Raw genomic sequence first — 10,017 nt, 5'->3', positions numbered from 1 at the left:
TGTGCCCATGGCGGCAACGGGGACATCACCGGTGGCACGGGGACACGGCTGGGGACACGGTGGCGTGGGGAGGTGGCCGGGCTCCGTGGTGTCCCCTTGTCACCACCGGCAGCCGGGGTGTCACCCATGGGTGTCCCGGGGCGGGGGGGGGGGAAGACGGACACGGTGCAACGTCCTCCTGCCAGGCCGCGGCACCCCCGGGGGGGGACACTCACAGGCGTGTGCACGGCGCTCGCGGGGCCTCGCACGCCGCAGCGCCGGCACGGCCCCGTGCAAAGCTCTCGTGGGGCACGGCCATCGTGCGCCCTCGTGCACCGGCTCCTGCGCCCCGCGGGGCTGGCACGGCCCCGTGCAGAGCTCGCACGGAGCTCATAGACCCTCGTGCAAAGCCCACAGGGAGCTCGCAGACCCTCGTGCAAAGCTTTTGTGCACCACAGAGCTGGCACGGCCCCGTGCAGAGCTTGCACACATTGCACGGAGCTCACACGGCCTCGTGCACAGCCCACAGGGAGCTCACAGACCCTCGTGCAAAGCTCTTGTGCACCACAGGGCTGGCACGGCCCCATGCAGAGCTCGCACGGAGCTCATAGACCCTCGTGCAAAGCCCACAGGGAACTCGCAGACCCTCGTGCAAAGCTCTTGTGCACCACAGGGCTGGCACGGCCCCGTGCAGAGCTCGCACGGAGCTCGTAGACCCTCGTGCAAAGCTCTTGTGCACCACAGGGCTGGCACGGCCCCGTGCAGAGCTTGCACACATTGCATGGAGCTCGCACGGCCTCGTGCACAGCCCACAGAGAGCTCACAGACCCTCGTGCACAGCCCACAGGGAGCTCACAGACCCTCGTGCAAAGCTCTTGTGCACCACAGAGCTGGCACGGCCCCGTGCAGAGCTCGCACGGAGCTCGTAGACCCTCGTGCAAAAGCTCTTGTGCACCACAGGGCTCGCACAGCCCCGTGCAAAGCTCGCAGGGAGCTCACAGCCCCTCGTGCACCGCCTCCTGCAGAGCTTGCACGGAGCTCGCAGGGCCTGGTGCACGGTCCTTGCATGCTGCCGGGCTGGGGGAGCCCCGTGCAGTGCTCACTCGCGTTGCACTGAGCTCGTAAGGCCTGGTGCACGGCTCTTGTGCACCCACAGGGCCTGCACAGCCCCGTGCAAAGCTCCCACAGAGCTCGCAGCCCCTCGTGCGCAGCCTCCTGCAGAGCTTGCACGGAGCTCGCAGGGCCTGGTGCATGGTCCTTGCACGCTGCCGGGCTGGGGGAGCCCCGTGCAGAGCTCGCAGCCCCTTGTGCACGGCTCTTGTGCACCGCAGGGTTCGCACAGCCCTGTGCCAGGCTTGCAGGGAGCTCACAGGGCCTGGTGCAAAGCTCTCGTGCACCACAGGACTCGCACAGCCCCGTGCAAAGTTCACAAGGAGCTCACAGCCCCTCGTGCACAGCCCTTGCACGCTGCCGGGCTGGGGGAGCCCCGTGCAGGGCTCACACGTGTGGCAGGGAGCTCACAAGGCCTGGTGCAAAGCTCTTGTGCACCCACAGGGCTCCCGCAGCCCCGTGCAAAGCTCGCAGGGAGCTCACAGCCCCTCGTGCGCAGCCGTTGTGCCCCACGGGGGCCGGCAGAGCCCCGCGCAGGGCTCACCGGCCCTTGGGCACGGCCCTTGCGCACCGCAGGGCTCGCACAGCCCCGTGCCAAGCTCCCAGGGAGCTCGCAGGGCCCGGTGCACGGCAGGCCCCCCCCCCCCCCCCCCCCACCCCCCGGCGCGGAGCCCCCGGCGGCCCGGGGAAAGCGCTGACGGTCCCCGTGTGTGGGGGCGCGTTCGGGGGCCTCGCGTCCCCCTCCCCAGCCCGGCGGTCGGTGTCGGCGGCGGGTCAGAATCGCAGGGCGCTCACGGGCCGAGGCCTCGCCTATCTGATCGACTCATCCCGCCCGCCGCCGCCCGCCGCACAGCGCCCCGGGGGCTTCGCGGCGACGTTTCTTCTCACCTCGGCCCGGTCCGGCCCGGCCGATCGAATAAGATCAACGTGTAAAAAACAAAGTGTGTGTGTGTGTGTGCGTGGGGGCGGGCTGGCGGCACCACACGCGCACCACATACACCCCACACGCACCCCCGCAACCCCCTCCCGGCCCTCCCCGCTCCCCAGCACCATCCGCCCCCGCCGCCGCCGCACCCCGGAGGACCCCGCGCCGCGCCGCCCTTTTATAGCCCCGCCGCGCGGGGCACGATGGGAAGGGGCGCGTAGGCCACGCCCACGCCCCAGCGCGCCCCCTGGCGGCGGGGAGGACCCGCCCCCTGGGCACGGACACCCCCCCCCCCCCCCCCCCCCCCCCCCCCCCCCCCGAAACCTGCCCCACGGAAGGGGCCCAGCCCCACGGCAGCTCCTTGCCCCACGGAAAGGACCCAGACCCACGGCAGCTCCTTGTCCCACGGAAAGGACCCAGCCCCACGGCAGCAGCCACTTGCCCCACGGAAAGGGCCCAGCCCCACGGCAGCTCCTTGCCCCACAGAAGGGACCCAGCCCCACGGCAGCTCCTTGCCCCACAGAAGGGACCCAGCCCCACGGCAGCCACTTGCCCCATGGCAGCTCCTTGCCCCACAGAAGGGACCCAGCCCCACGGCAGCTCCTTGCCCCACAGAAGGGACCCAGACCCACAGAAGGGACCCAGCCCCACGGCAGCCACTTGCCCCACAGAAGGGACCCAGCCCCATAGCAGCAGCCACTTGTCCCACGGCAGCTCCTTGCCCTATGGAAAGGACCCAGGCCCACGGCAGCTCCTTGCCCCACAGAAGGAACCCCGCCCCACAGCAGCCAGTTGCCCCATGGAAAGGACCCAGCCCCACGGCAGCCCCTTGCCCCACAGAAAGGACCCAGCCCCACGGCAGCTCCTTGCCCCACAGAAAGGACCCAGACCCACAGAAGGGACCCAGCTCCACGGCAGCCACTTGCCCCACAGAAGGGACCCAGCCCCACGGCGGCTCCTTGCCCCACAGAAGGGACCCAGCCCCACAGCAGCAGCCACTTGCCCCACAGCAGCTCCTTGCCCCATGGAAGGGACCCAGCCCCACGGGACCCCCAGCTCCACGGCAAACACTCCACAGCAACCCTTCGCCCCACAGGACACCCCACCTCACAGAAGGGACGCAGCCCCACAGCCCTTCACCCCACAGCACTCCCGACAGACAGGAGCCAGCCCCACAGGACTCCCCACCCCACGGGAACTCCCCACCCCACAGCAGCCAGCCCCACAGCCCCTCACGCCCCCCACCCCTGGGAGAGACCGGGGTGTCAAAATAACGCTCTCTAAGCTCGCTTGTATCTGTATAAAACTCCCCACAGGCCCAGGGCAGACCCGCGCACCCCCTACAGCCCCACACACCGACCCGCCCCGCCGCGGCCTAAGCGGGCGCGGTGAGGCCTCCGGAGGCCGCTCGCCCCAGCCTCGCTCTGGCACACGGCCCCGCCCCCGTCTGCGCCGGACCAACCGCCGCCCGAGCAAGAGGGCAGGAAGCGCGCGCGCAGCGGCCGTGGCGAGCGCTGATTGGCCGATTCGGAACGACCCGCACGCGGATTGGTCGAGGGAGTCGAGCGAGGCTATAAAGCAGCGCGGTGGGGGGGCGTTGCCTTCCCGCCATCGCGACCCGCGGCGCCGTCGCGACTGGGGGATCGCGGACCGCCGGGACGGGGGACGCCGGGACGCGCGGGCCTGTGGCGGTGACTATCCTCTCGCTGTGCTCCGTTAACACTGCTCCTCCCCCCCGCCTGCCCTCCGCTTCCGCCTTCGCCCTGTGGCTCCTCTCAGCGGGGAGCAATAGAGCCGCAGCGAGCGGCGTCCGAGGGCCTGGGGGGGGGCTTTCGGCTCCCGCTCGGTGGAATCGCAGAGGGATGGTGACGGGGGTGGGAAGGGACCTCTGGGGATCACCCAGTCCCACCCCCGGCCAGAGCAGGGTCACCCAGAGCAGGTGGCACAGGAACGCGTCCAGGGGGGGTTGGGATGTCTCCAGAGACGGAGACTCCCCCACCTCTCTGGGCAGCCTGTGCCAGGGCTCTGCCACCCTCACAGCAAAGAAGATCCTCCTCATGTTGAGATGGAACTTCCCATGGTCAAGTTTGTGCCCGTTGCCCCTTGTCCTGTCCCCGGGCACCACTGGGAAGAGCCTGGCCCCATCCTCCTGACACCCCCCTGTCAGTATTTATCAGCGTTGATAAGATCCCCCCTCAGTTGCCTTTTTTCCAGACTGAAAAGACCCAAATCCCTCAGCCTTTCTTCGTAAGGAAGCAATTCTTGGCTGTGAGGGCGGTGGAGCCCCTGGCCCAGGTTGCCCAGAGAAGCTGTGGCTGCCCCATCCCTGGAGGGGTTCAAGGCCAGGTTGGACGGGGCTTGGAGCAACCTGGGCTGGTGGGAGGTGTCCCTGCCCAGGGCAGGGGGGGCACTGGGTGGCCTTTAAGGTCCCTTCCAACCTGAACCATTCTGTGGAAATGGTAGGCGCAAACAGAACATTCTTGCGATGTCTTGAAGGCGCTACCAAGAACTTCGTTGTTCCAGGGGAAGCGGCCCCAGACGGGGAGGATAACACACCCCCCCCCCCCCCCAGCCCTGTTTTCAGAACAACTGCAAAACGTCGGGTTTACAGCCGCCTCCGCCGGGCGGGGAGGCCAAACCTGGGAATACCGCGCCGTTGTGCGAGGGATAGACGCCGAGCAAACAACAGCCGCTGCCGGGGAAGGGGGTGCCCAAGCGGGAGAATTGGTGGCTCCGTGGAGCGTTTTCCAACACGAAGCTCCCATCTTCCTCCCCTGGCTGTATCCGTAGTGCCTCTTCCGCTGGTTTTAAAGGGCGCACTCTTCCATTTGGGGAACAGAATGGGTGGGAGGCCTTTGTTGCCCGCGTGGCAAAAAAGAAAAGCGGCAGGACATTCTCCTGAAACCCCGGCTGGCCCATGGAATAGCAGAGCCCGGGGGCTGGCCCCGCTCGCCCCCTGGCACGACGGAGGGGAGGCGGAGAACTGGGAACGGCTCTTGGAGCGATTACGTGTAAAAAGGGGGCACCCAGGGGCCAAAGACCCGTTATCGGGAAGCTCAGACGAGAGGTTGGCCGGTCACCCGAGGGAACTGCCCGGCTTGTGTCTCAGCCTGCGGCCGCCGCCGTTAACAAGACGCCCTCTTAAAAATGACCCGCTACGTGTTCCAACGGGTAAAGGGTTACGGGATGCCCGGCAAATAGACTGCGTCGGCCCATTCCGAAGGTCTAACGGGAAATATTATGCACTAGTAGGGGTGGAAATCGCGTCAGGCCTGGTGCGGGCTGGGGCCTCTCCCCGCGCCATGGGAGAAGGCGCCGTTAAAGCCTTGGCGCTGTGGTGTGGTGCCTTTCCGAAACAAGGGAATGTGGCAACCCGGCCCGTGAAACCCTGCCTTGCCCGTGGAATGGCGCAGCCCGGGAGCTGGCCCCGTTCGCCCCCTGGCATGGCGAGGCGGAGAATTGGGAACGGCTCTTGGAGCGGTTACGCGTCGGTTTAATGCCGTGGTTTAACGCCTCTCCGCAACCGCAGTCGACCTGGTGGCTCCCACTTTACCGCCAAAGTCATCCAAGACTGGGCGAAAGAGACAGGAATTCCGTGGGTCGGGATGGAAGATGGGAATTCCGCGCTCCGTGTTACCCTCAGGCCGATGGGATAGCGGAACGCACTCAACGGCCACCTCAAGCCCCGCGAATCCGGGTGGGACGGGTGCCTTTGGGAAGCCGTCATAGTCGATGGAAGGGGGGGGGGGTGGGTGCAAATGGGCATCCAAAAATTACAGCTATTTTGCCCACAAGCCCCTACCACAAGTCCCGGCGACACCTGGCTTGGCCCATCCCGGGAAACCTTGACGTTACAACGGGGCCTGGTAGAGCTGCCGACTGTCGCAACGGGTCCCCTTGCATCCAGCACGTCCCTCGAGAAGTATCCGAGGCATGAGAACGCCAAATCGATCCCAGATGGCATCGCGTTAAGGGGGCGAAGTAGCTTTGGCAGAAAATAAACCCCTCCCTTGACGTTCTAACGCTCCTCACCGAGGGGGGAGGCTGGGCACGGCTGGGTTTAAATCCTGAGGGACGCCCGATTCCCCACCGTCGCTCCAGCCGCCTTTAATTTATTACGCCGTTAGGACGCCGGGTACGCTAATAGCGGGCTGCGCCTTCAGCCTGGTCGCGCTCGTGCACTGGCACGGCCTGACTTGTTCGCGACGGCGTCTTCCCCCGTATCCCTCCTTTCCCGGGCTATTTTTATACTGTTTTTTTTTTTTTTTGGGGGGGGGGGGGTTTAACCTCCAAGGTGGAGTTTGAGCGCCTTTAGTCATACAAGACCTTCGTTGCGATTGGCGGGAAATCGTCTCGCTTGACGTTTAAAAGGTAGAGCTTTACGAAAAAAAAAAAAAAATGGGGGGTGCGGAGTCCGGGAGGAGCGGTCGCGCCTTGGGAGGCGGGTAGCCTTCGGGACGGAGGTGGCTTTTTCGGCGTTAAAATGCCATTAATCAGGAGCGTAAGCGGGCGCGAAGGACGGCGTCGCGTCGAAATTCGACAGCCCCCTTGGCTCAGGGTAGGGAGGACGCGGCTTATCGGTTCTGTAGGACCATCCCCTTCCCGTACCCGCTGGATTATGGCCAGGAGACGGCCCTGGGATTTCCGTCCCACCCCGTCGTCGTCGTTGTCCCCCCGCCGCGTTGCTTCGCAAGCGATATCGTCCAGGGAAAGGCAGATGGAGTGGATTCCTGGCGTCCCGGCTGCGGCCGTGTCCTACCCTAGAAACTTTTTCATTCCGTACCTTTCCTCGAGGTGTGAACGATGCTGTCTTTTGGCTCGTTTTAGTAATTATTCCACGGATGGATTGTCCCGCCTCTTTAGTAACAGCGAACCCGCTTCCCGAGCCGAACCGAGGGCGATTTTTTCCTTGGTTTTCTCTCTCTCTAGGCGCGGCCCACCGGAGACGCCGCCGCTGCAGACCCTCCGGGAGATCCGCGCGTACCTCCACGTTTCGCATCGCAGCGGTGACCGTCGCTTCGCTTGCGGTTTTTGAGGATGCCTCGCGCCCTCTCGCCCAAGCTGCTCTGGGTAACCCTTTTCTTCGCCCTCAATCCCCGGCATGGCGTCGGCTCCTTAACTCTTCGCCGAGAAGGGGCAAACGAGTTTGTAGCTTTAGGCCGCTCCGTCGCCCGCTTGTTTAATCTCACTAATTGCTGGCTGTGCGGAGGGGCGCTGGGCCTGGAGAGCTGGCCGTGGACCTCCCTCCCCGTCTCTCCCAAGTGGTTGGTGAGCGGTTACGGCGCCGTCGGGAACGACACCTACTGGGAAGAGGAAAGCACGCCGTCTCCTTGGCCGGTACAATACCCAGCCCAAGGCCAGTACTGTCTGAAACGCACCCAGCCGGGGGGGACTTTCCTGGGCACGAGTGTCTGTAACTGGACCTTCACCTACGCCAACCATCCGCCTCCCGGCAGCCCTTACGCCGTGCCCACCACCCAAATCGACGGCCTCGCAGCCGAGGGGCCCCGATGGGCATGGGTGAACGAATCGGGCCACCAGGAAGCCTTTTCCGGTTTTTGGTCCCCGACGAATCTGACCAGTCGCATCGACGAGCCGTACGGACCGGAACTAAACACCACGTGTGGCTGGAGGAACGACGGGGGCGCTTGGTTCTGCCGGGTTACGGGCAGACCCCACCCCCGGCTCCCCTGGCAAAACCTGACGGTCCTCAGCCCTTTGGGAACGGACAATTCCACTTATTTTCAAGTGCCCTCCGCTCCCGCCGGGCTGTTCGAAAGCGGCGCCAAAGCTCTCAAAGGCCACCATTGGATTTGCGGCTATCGCGCTTATAAAGCCCTGCCGGCGAATTGGACGGGGGTTTGTTACGTCGGAATCATCCGGCCTTTGTTTTTCCTCCTCTCCGAAAGCGGCGATCCCGATGTCAAGCCGTCCCACCATCTCCCGCGGAAGAAACGATCGACTGAGGAGGGTCTGCCCATCCCGAGTAGCCAACGGTGGGAGGAAGACGACTGGCCCCTCTTCCGGCGACTCCTGGAAACCTGGAAGCCCAATGAGTTAATTAACGGTGCTCCGGAACCTATTTATAACCTAAACCGTATCGTGCAGCTCCGAGATGGTTTAGAAGTTTCTGCCGGCGAGATGGCGCGTGCCTCGGACGCGTTGGCAAACCCGGCCCCGCGACGCCGCTTGGTTCCCGACTCCCGACCGGCCGGAGGAGGTGACGTTTGGAGGACGTTAAATTTTGATTTGAACCGTTGTTTAAAAATCGACGATAACGGTCGGGTCGTTCAAGAAATAGCCTCTAAAATAAGAGAATTAGCCCACGTCCCCGTTCAAAGCTGGGAAAGTCGGGAATCCGAGCCCTTCTCGTGGCTTCCAGGCGCCCCGGGGGTTAAGCGCAGCCTGTTTTACGCGCTGTGCGCCGTAGCGGCGTTGTTATTTGCGTTGTGTCTTGGCCTGGCTTTACGACGGTTCGTTCGGCGCGTTGTAACCCAGAGACAGCCTGTAGCCGCCTCGTCGCCAGACGGCGTCAAGTACAGCCGTGCCGCGGACGAGCCGGAGTTTCCAGCTGTAAAAAATGGATGAAGGAAACGCTCTTTTCCTACTTTACCGTCTTCTCCTTCCATCGTTGGACCAACGCTGGTCCGTTCCTTGGACCAGCAACCTCTGAGCCGCGGGAGGGGGGGCGGCGCGAGAGACTGGAACGGCCAAAAAATTGTCTCGAAAGCTTGTTTGTGTTCTGTTGAGGACTTTTGCTGCGAAGCGACGGGCCGTTTGCCGGGTTTATAGCCGGGGATTTGCTCCTCGGCCGCCGACGGGATGCCGGGAAACGTGGGCCAACTTGCTGTAAATCCCCAGGAAGGCGTCTCCCAAGTTGGCTCGCCGCTGCCCGCGCGGCGTACGCGACACCAAAGGGTCAGCGTTTCGGTTATCGGAGCAGGCGGATCGTGTCCACCTCGGACATTCGGCCCGGATTCGTCCCGCTCCCGACTCTGTTAAACCCGAGCCCAAAAACTCGCCCGGAGTTGCCGGCCAGCGACCGCCTCAAACGATGGTTGTCCCAGCAAAGGCCGCCGTCGGGCCGGTTGAGCGAAGGACGAGTCGCCGGAGACCCAGCGCCACGGGGACCCCCAGTGCCGTCGCGATTCGGGGATCACGGGACCGGAGGACGGCGGGACGCGCGGCGCCTGTGGCGGTAACCGTCCCCTCGCTGCGCTGCGTTAACGCCGCGCCTCCCCCCCCCCCCCGCCTGCCCTCCGCTCCCGCCGCCGGCGCTCCTCGAAGGGCAATAAACCCTCCGTCCGCCTGGGGGGGGGGCGGTTTCAGCTCCCGCTTGGAATCCTTACCGACCTCTCCCGGGCCCAAGCGGGATGGAACAACCCCACGGGAGCCAGCCCCACAGGACCCCCCCCACCTCACGGGAGCCAGCCCCACACAACCCAACCCCCCCCCCCCCCCTCCAAGAACCAGCCACACAGCCCCTCACGACCCCCCACCACCACACAGGAGCCACCCCCACACAACTCCCCCACCACACAGGAGCCAGCCCCACAGCCTCTCACGACCCCCCCATCCCACGGGAGCCAGCCCCACATGAGCCCCCCACCCCACAGGGGCCAGCCCCACAGCCCCTCATGATCCCCCCCCACCACACAGGAGCCAGCCCCATGGAGCCAGCCCCACACAACTCCCCCACCACACAGGAGCCAGCCCCACAGCCTCTCATGACCCCCCCGCCCCACGGGAGCCAGCCCCACATGAGCCCCCCACCCCACAGGGGCCAGCCCCACAGCCCCTCACGACCCCCCCCCACCACACAGGAGCCAGCCCCATGGAGCCACCCCCACACAACTCCCCCACCACACAGGAGCCAGCCCCACATGAGCCCCCCACCCCACAGGGGCCAGCCCCACAGCCCCTCATGACCCCCCCCCACCACACAGGAGCCAGCCCCATGGAGCCAGCCCCACACAACTCCCCCACCACACAGGAGCCAGCCC

The 10,017-nt window shown here is 65.4% G+C and overlaps 1 protein-coding gene across 1 annotated transcript; it reads left to right on the top strand.

Annotated features, from left to right (window-relative positions):
* The first annotated feature begins 3,594 nt into the window (after positions 1 to 3,594).
* On the top strand, positions 3,595 to 9,342 carry ERV3-1 (endogenous retrovirus group 3 member 1, envelope). The gene is made up of 2 exons (XM_074564750.1): positions 3,595 to 3,705; positions 6,944 to 9,342. Exon 2 carries the CDS (start codon positions 7,052 to 7,054, stop codon positions 8,600 to 8,602), a length of 1,551 nt encoding a protein of 516 aa, XP_074420851.1. The 5' UTR covers positions 3,595 to 3,705; positions 6,944 to 7,051; the 3' UTR covers positions 8,603 to 9,342.
* Positions 9,343 to 10,017: the final 675 nt, after the last annotated feature.

This window comes from Larus michahellis, chromosome 21 (genome assembly GCF_964199755.1).
Source record: "Larus michahellis chromosome 21, bLarMic1.1, whole genome shotgun sequence".
In the NCBI taxonomy this organism is placed as follows: domain Eukaryota; kingdom Metazoa; phylum Chordata; class Aves; order Charadriiformes; family Laridae; genus Larus; species Larus michahellis.
This window is presented reverse-complemented; position numbering and strand designations above follow the sequence as displayed.